The following is a 15689-nucleotide window of genomic DNA, read 5'->3' as shown; positions in this document are numbered from 1 at the left end:
ACCGTAAATATTTACATTCCGGGTCAATCAATACACGAACCATCGATTCGTTGTAATTAAAATATGTTTAACGAAGTAAGATAATCCATAATTCGTATGAAATTGTAGAAATTATACTCCGGTGGTGTAAGGGCTACGAAATATAGAGTGGGTTGACAGAGCCTGTCAGCGCGCTACAATCGTTTTATGGCCCAGGTCACAACAGGGGAACTGTCAGTCGATTTAAAAAATACAATATAAAGCATAATTAAACTGTGAATGGTAATTGATGAATGTCGAAGGTTTAAGAACAGGATTTGAAAGTGATTGTGCTTGGTAAAAAGATATGAACCTTGAATTGTTTCAAACAATGCCACGAACAGTGAGTACGGCTCGAATTTTTATACTCCTTTCGTATCATAACCTTGTCAATGTTATACATTATCGTATTATTCAATAGCAATTATTTCATATAACTCCAGACTGATTTTGTCAATCTTATACTAATTTTGTATATTATTTTTGCACTTCTTGTATACTTCTAAAATTTCATAGATATCTGTGAGAATTCGTTACATACAGCTATAGCACGTATGCGTCGTTTATGTGTATGCACGGCATGCAGGTATATCGGCAAAACTTGTGATATAAATTACTCAGAATATGTCTGATTTACGTGAATGGTGATTAAAATCAGACGTGGTCACGTACAGGTTGATATCCTTATTAGTCAGTGGACATCTCTGCTATTGGTTTTCCTTACCCATCTCATCATTATCTATGTTGAACTTAACAGCCATGGTTATGCCTCGATCATACGCATGTTTTTTTTCATTAGCTAGTTCTTCACATATATGTCCACCCAGCATCACTTATAATTGCTTTATAATATTGAACGATATAATTTCCTTGCTTCCTTATAAAATCTGATTAATACAAATGCAAACTTATTTGTTCTGTTCTATTTCAACTTGATACTTCGATGAATTTTCACATCCGATTCTTTTTTACAGTTTTTACTAAAAAGATACAAGAAAATACAACAATTCTAAATACTTAATATCCAATGAGAATGAAGTTACGACCTCACTTTCATATTCGTATATTTTTGCAGCCGTACTTCTCATGTCAACAACGGTGTTTACAGCTTTACTGACCAATGGACTTGAAGTGAAAAATATAAAGGTGGAAGGTAATTTCATCAATCAAGAAACATGGCAGGAAAATTTAACATAGGGATCAGACCAGAAATTCGTCTAGACCACAAGTGGTTAAAGACGGATCTGCAACGTGCCCTTTGCCGCGATGGCCTTGCAGATCTTTGGAATGAAATGGTACGCGATGGAGAAATCATTGGATCATTCAGTGACGGTCTTATTAATTCAGCTGGAGTCACGGCAAGAAAAGGTTTGACATTCAATGTCATTTAATATCGACTAATGTTATTCTTGGATATGAAGGTCAGAACTCAAAACACTTTTTTTATAGTGTTAACGTTTCAGCCCTGATGGGGGCCCTCCTCAGAACCAATTTATTTAATCCATCTGTCACGAACAAAAATAATAAAATAATGTACAACTCCTTTTTTAACAAAATAACATGAATAGTTTAGATAATAAGCCAGGATGTTTATGCACTATAAGTGAGAGAATTACCTGGTGTGGTTTGACACTTTCAATTATCGCAGAGGAGGGCCCCCATCAGGGCTGAAACGTTAACACTATAAAAAAAGTGTTTTGAGTTCTGACCTTCATATCCAAGAATAACATTAGTCAACAAGTCACTAAGGTCAAGAAAAAATGGTCTTCGTCATTTATTATCATTTGAATTCACCAAACAAATATTTGTATGAAGTTTCAGAGAGAGGGATTCAATATTTATAATAATTAAATACTAAATTAATTCTTCCAGGGTATGAAGGTACCAATATACACCTTTCGAGCAGTAATAACCAATTTTATTTAATGTGTTAATAGGGGATAGCGGACATTATTACTGCAATTTAAGGGTATTATCATGCCTCTGCTGCGATGGTATTTGTGGCCCACAAAGTGGATGCAACTGTGGTCCCTGCCAAAAAATAGATGCTGAGGAAGCAGCATTAACTGCAACATTGACTGAGAAAACGATACCAGCACAAAGTTTAATAGATTCATGGCTGTGGGGACCTCAGCCTTGTGAGTGGACATCATTATGGGAATGCCATAATTTATTATCTATAATGTACAGTTAGAGAAAATAAGGACAAAACTTTGCGGGTCAGCCTTGAAAATTTTCTTCTTAACATTTGCTCTTATTGTAAAGGAACTCGTTCTTTGTATGTGGTAGATGGAAGATCAGTACAAATGTGATCAATACATTGAATTCTGAAATGTCTAACTGTACTTTCTAGATATTCTAAAGAGTAGAGAACTCTGTTTGTGTAATAAGTCTACCATAAACTATTCATAAATGGCACTAATTTTCAGCTACCGATGATTTGGTCACGTGTATTGAATCCCTTATTGATGAACAGAGAAAGCGTTGCTACGAAGTAGCTAACAGTACGCTTTTCGCCACAAGATTAAAGCAACGATTGGTAGTTGCTCGAAGATACTTTTCAGCTTTATCTCGCTATAAACCGCAAGAAACCAGTGATGCAAATACTTTGAAGACGGTGGTGAAAGCACAAAAAATGTACGTAAAAAATATAACAATTCAGATGACGAAGAAAGGGTTCCTGACTCCAATATACTATTGATGTTTTCCAGCATCAAACCATGTGAAAAAGCTACGGTAGGCCTTGCTCGAGTTGGTTCACGAGCAGCATTGAACTTTTCATTTGCATTCTTACGTCGTGCGTGGCGCTCAGGAGAAGATGCTGACTTGTGCAGCGAGTTATTAACCGAATCGCTCGAGGCGCTCCAATCTTTACCAGAAGCTACTCTTTTTGATGAATCAAATGTATCAAGAGTCTGGCTGGAAGTCGTTGAAAGATCTGCCAAATTTTTAAGACAAGTAGTTACTGGGTAAGTTTTCCAGTCATATGCATGCTTACCAGTGCTAAATAAAAAATGCAAAATAAATGTAGATAATTTTTTTTCTCAATTTATGTTTGTCAGGGACGTGGTTGCTGGGAAGTCATGGTGCCCAGTTCCAGTCTCAGATCAACATACAGCACTTTGCTTATTACTGGAACTTGCGACACAGAAAGGCACATTATCGAGTCTCCTAGATGCCGTTATTCTGTTACTTTATCTCAGTGGAAAAACAAAGCATCAAGACAACCGTGTGATGCCGTCTGGTACATCTGCGCCCCTCATTCCTTTATTACGACGGCTGGAAGCTATACCTCAACCAAGACATACCGTGAATGAAATAGCCACACCCGGCCCTTGTGAAGTTCTATTAAAACATTTAAGACTACCAGAAGATGATACAGTTGCTGTAGATTTGCGAAAAGCTGCAGTCATAATAATGAGCCATTTAAGTCGCTTGGCTAGTCCTTTGTTACCTCCTATTGTTTCTGGAGGGTTCTCTAAGAATCAAGCTCAAATGTATCAAGAAGTTTTAGCCTGGGGTGGAGTGAAACTAGGAAATGGTACATCACCGTTTTACTGTGACACCATTGCGGAACGAGGAGTCAAGCAGCTCTGCTGTTCCGAAAGAGCATTGATGACTCTATCATCACAGGGAAAAGTTTACATGATGCACTATGGTTCCGATACACAGTATCTTCAAAGAGTCCATGGTTTTTCCGAGGTGCCTGTTGCGATGATTGCTTCGCATTCAGATGGTAAACATTATTTAGCACTAACTCAAGATGGGTTGGTATATTCTTGGGGTAACGGTGATGGTGGTAGATTGGGACATGGTGACAACAACTCTTATGATGAGCCAAAAGTGATAGATGCTTTAACTGATAAGAAAATAACGTCTCTTGTCTGTGGCAGTACATATTCTGCGGCACTTTCTGCAAACGGAGACTTATACACCTGGGGAAGAGGAAATTATGGAAGGCTAGGACATGGCAATTGTGACGATATTTCAGTGCCAACATTGGTAACAGCTCTCAATGGTCACAAGGTCGTACATGTTGCCTGTGGCAGTGGTGATTCACAAACATTATGCGTCACTGATTCTGGAATTGTGTTTTCATGGGGTGACGGAGATTATGGGAAACTTGGCAGAGGTGGTTCGGATGGAACCAAAACACCCAAAATTGTTGACAAGCTGTTGGATATAAATGTTGTAAAAGTATTTTGTGGCGGACAATTTTCTGCTGCTCTAACAGCTTATGGCGAAGTTTATACCTGGGGAAAAGGAGATACTTATCGTTTAGGACATGGTAACGAAGAACACGTTAGATACCCGAAATTAGTTGAAGGTTTGCAAGGCAAGAAGGTGAAAAATCTAGCTGTTGGAAATGTACATGTGCTAACATTGACTGAAGATCAATTAGTATATGGCTGGGGCAGAAATGATTATGGACAAATCGATCATGGTTTAGGTACGACAGTTCCAGAACCAACTTTGTGTTCAGCACTAACGGGTAAAAGTGTCATTGGACTAGTTTGTGGTCCTACCCAAAGTTTTGCTTGGTCAATGAGGTCAACGTGGTCAGTAGCAAGTAAAGTTGCCTTTGTTGTTGATGTTTGTGAAGATACATTTCAACTTTTGGATACTTTACTGGCTAAATCTTGCGAGGGCTTACCAGGAACTAGACCGCCAACACAGGACCGTGAATGTTTGGCCGTGGCTGCTTTAAATTTATTGAGGCTACAACTGCACACAATGATTACACATAACATTGACAGTAAAACTGTTGGTCTTGGAAACACTCAATTACTGAATTCACTGAAACAACGGTGCGTTCATCTTGCGAGCAGTGCAGGAATATTAGCTACAATGCAAGAGGCAGCCCAGGCTGTTCTACAAACAGGATGGAGTGTTTTGTTACCTACAGCTAACGAGCGTGCAAAAACGCTGTCTGGACTTTTGCCAAATTCCAGTGGATTGGAGCAATCGAACACGAATAAAGGGCAACAGTTTATGGCTGATCTATTAGTGTCGAGTTTGATGGCTGATGGTGGATTAGAATTCGCTTTGAAAGCAGCAATAAAAGCAGAGGTTGCAGACGTTTCGGATCATAGCGAATTCCCTGTTGTTTCTAGTGCTGGAAAGACTGTAGAAAGTAAACAAGCGAAAGAATTCAATTCAGAAAAACATAATGTTACAATACCGTTACTTCAACTAGTAAAGCAATTGATAAGAAATGGATCTTGTATCAGCCAGTCTAAATTTCAAACCCTGCAACAATCTTCAAGAAATCAAAATGCCCCTAAACTTGACAATTCACCAAGCATAAACTTATTACTGAGATTTCAGCGTCTGTTGATAGCTCAATTGTATCAATGCATCCATGAAAATAGCTCAGAGAATCCCCAGGATCAAGAGATGCTTGGGGCAGAATCACTTCTGAAAAAGTATATTTGCCAAGTGTGCAACCATGTTACAGAGACGTTACCTTTAGCGAATGAAGCTGCTGCTACCAGTACTAAAAATTTTGCGCTTGTAGCATCCATCATAAAAGGTGATATTGTGAATATTCTACTCCCAGAATTGATCATTTGCTTGATTCTTCTACAAGTTGATTACCCCATGTTACTGCGTAATATGAATTGGATGGAGGTACTATCTCCTATTCTACATATTTTGGATAAATTTAACAGATTAGCTCCGACCCTCGAAAAGGATGATGCGGATGACTTGTCGTGGCCAGGTATAATTGCACCCCAGCACGGAAACAAAATTCCAGTGCATGATGAGCCATCATTAATCAGATGGGCAGATTTGGAGAATCACAATCGTGATGGGGGTCTGTGGATAGTAATACAGGACAAAGTTTATGACGTTCAGGATTTCAGATACGAGGGCGCGTGTGCACCGGAATTGCTCCAAAGGTATGCAGGTAGAGATGCGACTGCAATGTTTCTAAGTACACCTCACTCTCAGTTAGCTCAAAATATGATGGACTCATATTTTGTGGGATGCTATTGCCATGCCGAGACTGATACCACACAGTTTACAATTGAAGAAACCGATGTCTGTTCGTGCTTATTGGATATGGAAAGAGCCTTGAGCTTCCTCTTAGGCTTACACGCGCACAAAATGCGCCAGAGCTTATCCATCCAGCCTGCAGAAGAAGAGGCAGGAATTTGGGTTAACGCTCATTTTCTACGAGGGGGATTACAAATAATGCAACCGCCGAATCCATATGAAGAAGAGAAAGGTGAAGCAAGAAGTAACAATTCCACAGCTGCCAATTCCCCTACCGAACCACTAGTACCAATATGTACCAAAGATGAACCTCAACGATTAATGGAAGACAGAATAGCTGCATTCATTCAAGCCTTAGCGGAAACGCATAAAACAGACACTTTTGTTCAAGCATTTTTATCCATAGTTGATAAATACAGTAAAATGAATAATCTACTATCTCATGTTGATTTTTGCGGTGATCATCCAGTTGAAGAGATTGGAAGACTTCTCATGGCAGTTATAATAAAACATCTTGCTCTAGGATATCAAGTTATTGCATTGGTTGACCAAGAATTGACAGATGGAAATATTAAGTTGTCTAAACCTCTGATTGATATGATAAGGGCAATACATCAAACAAAGTGGAATTTGATCAGATCCAGGCAATTGCAGAATAGAAGTTACAAAGAAGTCTGTGCACCGGCACAAGAAAGGTGTAGATTCTTATTGTACGAAGTCAGACCAGCAACAAGCTACGAAGTAAAAGCTCTGCAGGATTTGAAACTTTTGCATACTTTTCCACGATTTAAAAAAGCTGTACAATCATTGCTGTCAGATATCCGATCGAATAAAGACTCTCTAGCCAAACCAGAAGATATAGTAAATACTTCCATTCAAAATGCTGAAGCAAAAAATAAGTCAGATGAAGATTTATCACCGAAAACTGGAATGCCTGCCTCAATAATGCCACCTAAACCACATGATACCCCAGACTTAACAAAAGTAATAATGCAGATAGCTGAAAAAGTTAAATACCAACCATTGGCTATTGACTCTGGCATGCTGATGACAAGTATAATTAATTTTGCAACAACCGAAGAAGGTGGAGATGTTGAAACTCTCCGTAGAGCGATGTATTGTCAAGTTCAACGAGTTAAGATGCGAGAGCAGGGAATCCTAATGATACAAGAACTGTTGAAAAAAGATTACCTAATAACATCCGTTAAATACCCTTTGCTTAATGGATGGCTTGGACTAACTGATAATGATAAAACCAATAATACAGGGATCACCCATTGTTTGAGCAATATTCAACTTGTGACTCCTTATCAAAAATCAAAGATAATTTTGGCAGAATCTGAAGTTACAATTTGGGCAATTAGAACATTAAGAGAACACATTGTGCAAACCGAACTAAAATATAAATCAAAAGCTGATGGAAAAAGTAGCTTGAACCAAGGTACTTATACCTGGCTCAGAAAATTACCAAGAGCAAGATTTTTGCTAACGATTCTAGGAATGTTGACCGGTTATCAACATGCTAATGAAATTGGATTATTAGTAAATTCTGGATTACTGTCTAGCATCTTGACTTTGCTCAGACAAATTGGACCTTCGCTACCTACTCAGATGTTGAAACCTAAGGAACTTACTGCCATTTATGAAGACTCGGTTCAAAAAACTAAACCACCTGCAGTGACATTAAACGGATCAGAACTAGCTGCATTAATGAAAATTGGTACACGAGTTGTGCGCGGCGTCGATTGGAAGTGGGGAGACCAAGACGGACCACCTCCTGGTGAAGGTAGAGTTGTGGGAGAATTAGGCGAAGATGGCTGGATTCGAGTGCAATGGGATAATGGAAATACGAATTCTTACAGAATGGGCAAGGAGGGTAAATACGATTTGAAACTAGCTGAGCCACCTACACCACCTGACAGTGATACAGATAGTGAGTCCCCACTGGATGCGAACAAGGTTTACAGAGATGGAATAAACGATCTACATCCCACCATGTACCTTAAAGCTGCATCTGGTGCGCTATTTCGTATTATTTTACTTTCTTGTGGAATAGAAGCCAACAGAGTTCAACCATCCGCCATAAAGCTCCTGGCATCTGTCATCAGAGAAATTATATCAGCTGCCAATAAGCCAGATTCTGGCACGCGAACTTTGTTGGCTAAAGACCATCATGAAACTTGGGCTAGTCTGGGCCTTCTAAGAGCAGTGGCCAACTCACCAATGCTATGTAGAGCTTTAAGCACTCAGCCATGGGTTGATTTATTGCTGAGCATGATTGAGGAAAAGAATAACATAGATCTGCAGAAGCAAATTATGGCACTAAGATTGTTAAAAGTTGTATTACCCTCATGGAGTGAAGAAAGTCCAGAAATGATTTCATTTTTAGACAAGATATTTAAACTCTTAGGGCAAATTACACTCATGATTGACACAAGATCGAATACAGAGATTCGAATGAATAAATGTCGAGTATCGCTGACTGCTGCGCGCAGTTCAACCATAGCTGAAGAAATCATCTCTTTGATTCGTAACTTGCATCCTCTACCTGGCTGGAACGCCACTTTAAATACATTTCTTACTGCGAAACTTGCTTTAGCTTCAGATCTTCTAAATGATGGACCTTTGTTTCACATACAAATGAATGAAAATGATGGTGAAAATAGCCTCGCTATACAACAAACTGTCATAGCATCGCTTTCGGTCGTCGGAGGTTTGGACAATAAGCCAAGAATTGGAGGTCTGATTGAGACTGAAGGACAAATTGGAACAATTTGTAAGGTTACCCAACATTCCAAGTTATTAGTACAAATGCGTGACACTGGAATACAAAAGAAACTACCATTATCTGCAGTGAAGAATATTCACGAACATTTTCGCTTGGATCAAATGCCCATGACAGAACACTTGCTCATGACTTGGGCCAATTTACTTTTAGGCCATTGTGCCATAGATAGACGCCCTGGTTCTATGCCAGTTATAGCAGGTGTTGTTAATGCATCAGTACTTCGTACTCAGCAACAACAATTGGCAGCTCTTAATGCTGGGAAAGCTCTTCTTTCTCATCAAACTCTTTTAAGACGAGTTTTAAAATGCCCAATCGTCGAAAGCGAAGAAGATCAAACCGTTCTTTTACAAGAGATGCTAATTCGTGCTACTAAACCTCAACCATTGAAACCAATATTTACCCGTGAAGAATTGGAAGTGGCAGCTCTGGCAGTGTCACAGTATTTGACATCTGAATTAAAACACACACCGATTCAACTTCCTGGACTCGCATCAGAACCTGCAACCCCCACATCTGAATGTTCACTAGCATCATTAACGTCAAGTCAACTGAGACATTGTAAGGGCGGCGCAAAAAAGAATTGCCCCCCCAGCAGTCCTTTGGTAACACAGTTAATAGAAATGGGTTTCCATAAAAAGAGTGCTGAAATGGCCATAAAAAGCTTAAGTATTGCAGAAGCAAACATTACACCAGAAACAGTAGTAGGCTGGCTTCTTGAAAATCCTGATGCTGGATGTAGCGACACGGAAACGATATCAAGTGTTGAACCTTTGTCAGATTCTGATGTTTCTATAAGTGAAGAGGTAGACGATACTACATCGGCTCATGAAGTGGGAGCACCTCCCCCACAGGCTTACATGCAACGTGCTGATTTTTTATCAGTTGACGAATACGCCATTTACATTCGTGATAATGTAACAGCTGGCATGTTTGTTCGCTGTTGCAAGCGTTACGAAGAAGTTGCTTATGGTGATGTTGGGCAAGTTGTGAAAATTGACCCAGAAGGTTTGCATGATCTAAATGTCCAGGTTGCGTGGCAACGAAAAGGTAGCACTTATTGGGTTAGATTCATTCACATTGAACTTTTAGGACATCCACCTACTTTACCTGGTTTACCTGCATTGAAAGTTGGAGATAAAGTGAGAGTTAAAGCAGCGATTGCAATACCCAAGTACAAGTGGGGTTCGGTTAATCATCAGAGCGTAGGTGTAGTTACTGGGATAATTAACAATGGGCATGACGTATCTGTCGATTTTCCACAACAAAGCAGTTGGACTGGATGTGCTGCAGAAATGGAGAGAGTTCCATCGTATCACCATGCGGTCTCTTGTGATTCCTGCCATCTATCACCAATTTCGGGACCAAGATTCAAATGTAAGCCTTGTGAAAATTACAACCTATGTGAAAATTGTTTTTATACAAAACGGTCACACAGACACGGTTTCAATAGAATTGCTGAACCAGGCTCTGCAGCAGTTTATGCTGGAAAACCAGGGCGATACCACCGGCAAGATTTATCTGAACCAGCATTAATAGAAAACTGGTCTAAATGCATTAGAACTCTGAATGTTTCATCCCGCGAAACTTGGGCTACCAGACTGGTAGATGGTTCTGGGAAATATTGGCAAAGTTGTGGATCACAAGGAAAGCATTGGATTCGACTAGAAATGCTCCCTGGAATTTTGATACATTCTTTGAAAATGACTGTGAACCCAGAGGACAGTAGTTATATGCCATGTTTAATTGTAGTTAGTGCGGGTGATTCGTTTGCTAGTTTACTAGAACTTGCAACGATTACTGTGAGAAATACCGATAAAATCGTCACTCTAATCCAAGATTTGAGAGAATACTACCCGTGCATTGAAATATCAATAAAACAGTGTCGCAATGGAGGCATTGACTGTAAAATACATGGTCTGCATATAGTGGGCAGAAAGAAACTTTTTGAAAACCAGCTGGCAACATCGGTTTCATTTTTGGCATCTGATTGGGAAGCTGTTCAAGAACAACTCACAACTCAGCGCACAGGAGATATGCACCAGCATTCGGCTGTTTATGTGTGGGGATTAAATGACAAAGACCAACTTGGTGGCCTGAAAGGGTCTAAGGTCAAGCTCCCAGTGTACAGTGAGGTTTTATCTCAGTTAAAACCAATCCATATTGCAGGCGGCAGTAAAACACTATTCATTGTTAGTCAAGAAGGAAAGTTGTATGCCTGTGGTGAGGGCACAAATGGTAGGCTTGGGTTAGGAGATAATAATAATGTGTATGAGCCTAGACCCATACCATTCTTAAGTCAGTACGTAATTAAAAAAGTTGCAGTACATTCCGGCGGTAAACATGCGTTAGCTTTGACAATGGATGGAAAAGTATTCTCATGGGGCGAAGGCGAAGATGGAAAGTTGGGGCATGGTAACCACTTGTCTCTACACAAGCCAAGACTCATCGAAGCCTTGAAGTCTAGAAGAATTAGAGATGTAGCTTGTGGATCAGGGCACTCAGCTGCCATTGCAAGTAATGGAGAGTTATATACTTGGGGCTTGGGAGAATATGGAAGATTGGGACACGGGGACACAAATTCTCAACTCAGGCCTAAATTGGTTGAAGCACTGGTTGGGCAGAGGGTTGTTCAAGTAGCTTGTGGGAGCAGAGATGCGCAAACAATGGCATTAACTGAAGATGGGTCTGTATATTCTTGGGGCGATGGAGATTTTGGAAAATTGGGTCGTGGTGGTAGTGACGGATGTTATACACCTTTAGTTATTGATAGGTTGAATGGCTTAGGTGTAATACAAGTAGAATGTGGAGCACAATTCTCACTAGCTCTTACAAAATATGGAGAAGTATGGACATGGGGTAAAGGAGATTACTTTCGTTTGGGGCATGGAAATGATCATCATATTAGAAAGCCCACAATTGTGGAAGGTCTGCGTGGCAAGAAAGTTGTTCATGTAGCTGTCGGGGCCTTGCACTGTTTAGCAGTAACTGATACTGGACAAGTTTATGCATGGGGAGACAACGACCATGGGCAGCAAGGAAACGGCACAACTATTGTTAATAGAAAACCTTCTATGGTACACGGTTTGGAGGATGCAAAGGTGAACAGAGTGGCTTGTGGATCTAGTCACAGCGTTGCATGGGTTCTAACTGATCAACCAGCTACTAGTAATCAAGAACCTGTAACATTTCCGACTGACAAGGATCCTTTGGGTCAAGCAACTCTTGGTTTCTTCGATACAAATGAATCAAACACCAATGCAACATCAAAAAGCGTCCGACCTTCTTTGTCACACATTATACTCTCATTGGAGAGTAATGTTGCTAAGCAGCAAGCTTTGCAGCATGTAATAAATGCTCTTCACATCATGCAGGCAAGAACAGCTGTTGTAATCGCCTTACACAGTCATACTACACTAGCATCCTGCGGAACGGTGTCTAGTCCAGATACTCCTCCAGAAGGTACAATGAGCTCTAGCATAGGGCATGGTCATACAGTATACCAAAATGTTGGAGAGATAGCCCAAGGTGGGGGTGAAGCGCCTGCTAATGTTGCTGAAGTTGCAAACATTGTTTCAAGTACCAGGGCTACACCAGAATCAGAAGAATGCCTCTTAGCAACTTTCCCTTCTATGTCTAGTTCAGCAAGTTTATCATCAAAAGCTTCAAAAATGTCAACCAGTGCTATGAGTGTAATAGCTGCTACACTCACATCGAATGCTCAAGTTGTAGGAGACGGACATACTACTGAACCTGGTTTGGACGAATTTACATCAACATTGACAGAGGATGATGCAAGAATGTTAGTTGACTTGTTAAAGTTGGCAGTCGCCAATCGCGTTTGTGAAGGTGCGAAGGAAACAATTTCATCAGTATTGGTGGCATTGGGAAATTCTAATCGGCAAATAGCCAATATGCTGCTGGAACTTTGTGTGACAGAGCTAGAAGACACTGCAGCTAATTCTAACTCTTTGAATATGACACCACAGGTTATTGTTCAAGAAACAACACATCCGTATATTGATGACACCACATTGACAGGAAATGTAAAAATCCCAGGGGCCGAAGCACTGAGAATAGAGTTTGATCGTCAGTGCTCAACGGAGAGACGACACGATCCACTTACCATAATGGATGCTACAGGTCGTGTGCTTGCTATTAAATCTGGTCGAGAGTGGAGCGAATGGGCAGCTGAAATTAGAGTCCAAGGCGACGAGTTACGGTGGAGATTTTCTTCCGATGGCTCAGTGAATGGATGGGGATGGCGATTTACTGTGCACCCTGTTTTGGCTACATTGGCACCGCATGAATTAGGTTCAGATAGAGCTGTGCTATCTCAACCTTCCATAGCTTTAGCTGAATGTTTACTCGGAAACAGTGTATCAAATACCGACAGACATATTGTTACAAGATTAGCGGCTACATTAGCGCAATGCAGTCAGTTGAGTATCTTGACTGCTTCACAAAGGATGTGGGCGTTGAAGAAATTGCAGGTTGTATATTTAAATGGGCCTGGTATTCGACTAGAAGATACATTATCGACATTATTGGATTCTTTGCCACAAGCTTTATTGAGACAATATGAGTATGAGGACCCTGCAGTGAGAGGTGGCAAACAACTAATGCACAGTGATTTTTTCAAAGTACTTATAGCTCTGGCCTGTGATTTAGAACTGGATGCGATGCCATGTTGTTCAGAAATGCATAAGTGGTCATGGTTCAGAAGATATTGCCTTGCAGCTAGAGTAGCAAAATCGTTAATAAATAGAACTCTATTACCCAAGCCATTTTGCATTGAGGTAACTAAGAGAATAAATGAGATGACAACTGAAGGTGATGGTACTACAAAAGATCACGAAAATCATGATTATTTTAAACAAGAACACGACGAACAGTTATTGTTATGGCTGAATAGAAGACCTGAAGATTGGACATTATCATGGGATGGGTCTGGCGCCATTTATGGCTGGGGGCATAATCATAGAGGGCAACTAGGGGGTTTGGAAGGTGCAAAGATAAAATTGCCGTCTCCGTGTGAGAGCTTGTCAGCATTGCGACCTGTACAACTGGCTGGTGGAGAACAGACACTGATGGCAGTAACCGCAGATGGAAAAATTTATGCAACAGGTGAGCAAAATGCTTAAAAATAGAAAATAAGTAAAAATATTCTGCACATGAAGTATCCATTTCCATCTGTGCAGTATCTACACTGCTACAAATATAAATTTACATTTTAGGGTATGGTGCAGTTGGGAGATTGGGCATTGGTGGAACAGACTCAGCTTTGACCCCGACATTATTAGAATCAATTCAACATGTTTTTGTCAAGAAAGTTGCCGTTAATTCTGGAGGAAAGCATAGCTTAGCCTTGAGTTCAGAAGGCCATGTCTATTCTTGGGGTGAGGGTGAAGATGGAAAATTAGGACACGGCAATAAATTATCTTACGACAGACCAAAATTAATTGAGTCATTACTTGGTATGGAAATTGTTGATATTGCTTGTGGAGGTCACCATAGTGCAGCTATAACTAATGCTGGCTGGCTATATACTTGGGGAAAAGGTATAATAATATAAGCAGTAGCGAGGATTCCCCTCTTGTGTGCGTTTGACATAACTTAATCGTTACATTTTCAGGGAGATATGGGCGCTTGGGCCACGGTGACAGCGACGATCAGCTGAGACCAAAATTAGTTTCAGCATTACAGGGATACAAAGTGGTTGATGTAGCTTGTGGCAGTGGGGATGCACAAACACTTTGCGTTACCGATGATGACAATGTTTGGAGTTGGGGTGATGGAGACTATGGGAAACTTGGTAGAGGTGGAAGTGATGGATGTAAAGTACCGATGAAAATTGAGTCTCTTGCCGGGTTAGGTGTCATTAAAGTTGAATGTGGCAGCCAGTTCTCGGTTGCATTAACGCGATCAGGGGCTGTATATACGTGGTAATTAAGAGTAAAAGGCTCTTTTATGAATTCAGCTTTCCGAAGAAATGGGGAAAATAGGGTCTAGTCATTACTAAAAGCAATTAAAATAAAAAATGTAGTTACATTATTCACGACATTTGTGCAGGGGAAAAGGGGATTACCATCGCCTGGGTCATGGTACAGATGATCACGTCCGAAGGCCTCGAAAGGTTGCAGCTCTGCAAGGGAAAAAAATTATCTCTATTGCAACAGGCTCTCTCCATTGTGTAGCATGTTCTGATAAAGGAGAGGTATTTACGTGGGGTGACAATGACGAGGGGCAACTAGGAGACGGTACAACAAATGCTTTGCAAAGACCCAGGCTTGTTCATGCCTTACAGGGCAAGAAAATAACCCGAGTTGCATGTGGCAGCGCCCATACTTTAGCCTGGAGCACTACAAAAGCTCCCCAAAGCCGACTGCCAGCCACAACACCTATGGAATATGATGTTGTTAAGGACCTACCATTTTCTGCCCTGCACAATAGATTAGTTTTATTACATCACTTTGCTGAATTACTTTGTCCATCCTTACCTATGTTCCAAACAACCGGACATATTGGATTAAATAAATTAGCGCCTATGCTAGTATATAGTATTAAGGAAGCTACGTTTCGGAAAGTTGTCCAAGCTACGATGGTCAGAGATAGACAATATGGACCTGTTATTGAATTGAATCGAATTCAAGTAAAGAGAGCAAGGAGTAAAGGAGGTCTTGCTGGACCTGACGGGATAAAATCTGTATTTGGACAGATGGTTTCTAAGATGCCGTTGCTAACACAGGATGTTTTATTTCTGCCACACAGAGTTTGGAAAGTTAAATTTGTTGGTGAGTAAATAATTAAAATAGATAAATAGTTAAATAATTTTCATACCATTTTTGATTAATTAACACGCAACATCACTTTCTTTGCAAGAGTC

The 15689-nt window shown here is 40.3% G+C and overlaps 1 protein-coding gene across 2 annotated transcripts in view; it reads left to right on the top strand.

Annotated features, from left to right (window-relative positions):
• Positions 1 to 149: 149 nt before the first annotated feature.
• Positions 150 to 15689, top strand: part of LOC124177761 (E3 ubiquitin-protein ligase HERC2) — a 19072-nt gene continuing 3532 nt past the window's right edge. For both annotated transcript variants that reach the window (XM_046560533.1, XM_046560532.1), the window contains exons 1-9: positions 150 to 361; positions 1094 to 1386; positions 1956 to 2156; positions 2448 to 2655; positions 2730 to 2987; positions 3081 to 13930; positions 14041 to 14364; positions 14439 to 14748; positions 14876 to 15597. In XM_046560533.1, the coding sequence (XP_046416489.1) occupies positions 1194 to 1386; positions 1956 to 2156; positions 2448 to 2655; positions 2730 to 2987; positions 3081 to 13930; positions 14041 to 14364; positions 14439 to 14748; positions 14876 to 15597 (13066 nt within the window). In that variant the 5' untranslated portion in view covers positions 150 to 361; positions 1094 to 1193. The remainder of the gene's footprint in view (positions 362 to 1093; positions 1387 to 1955; positions 2157 to 2447; positions 2656 to 2729; positions 2988 to 3080; positions 13931 to 14040; positions 14365 to 14438; positions 14749 to 14875; positions 15598 to 15689) is intronic.

This window comes from Neodiprion fabricii, chromosome 3, assembly GCF_021155785.1.
Source record: "Neodiprion fabricii isolate iyNeoFabr1 chromosome 3, iyNeoFabr1.1, whole genome shotgun sequence".
NCBI lineage: Eukaryota > Metazoa > Arthropoda > Insecta > Hymenoptera > Diprionidae > Neodiprion > Neodiprion fabricii.
This window is presented reverse-complemented; position numbering and strand designations above follow the sequence as displayed.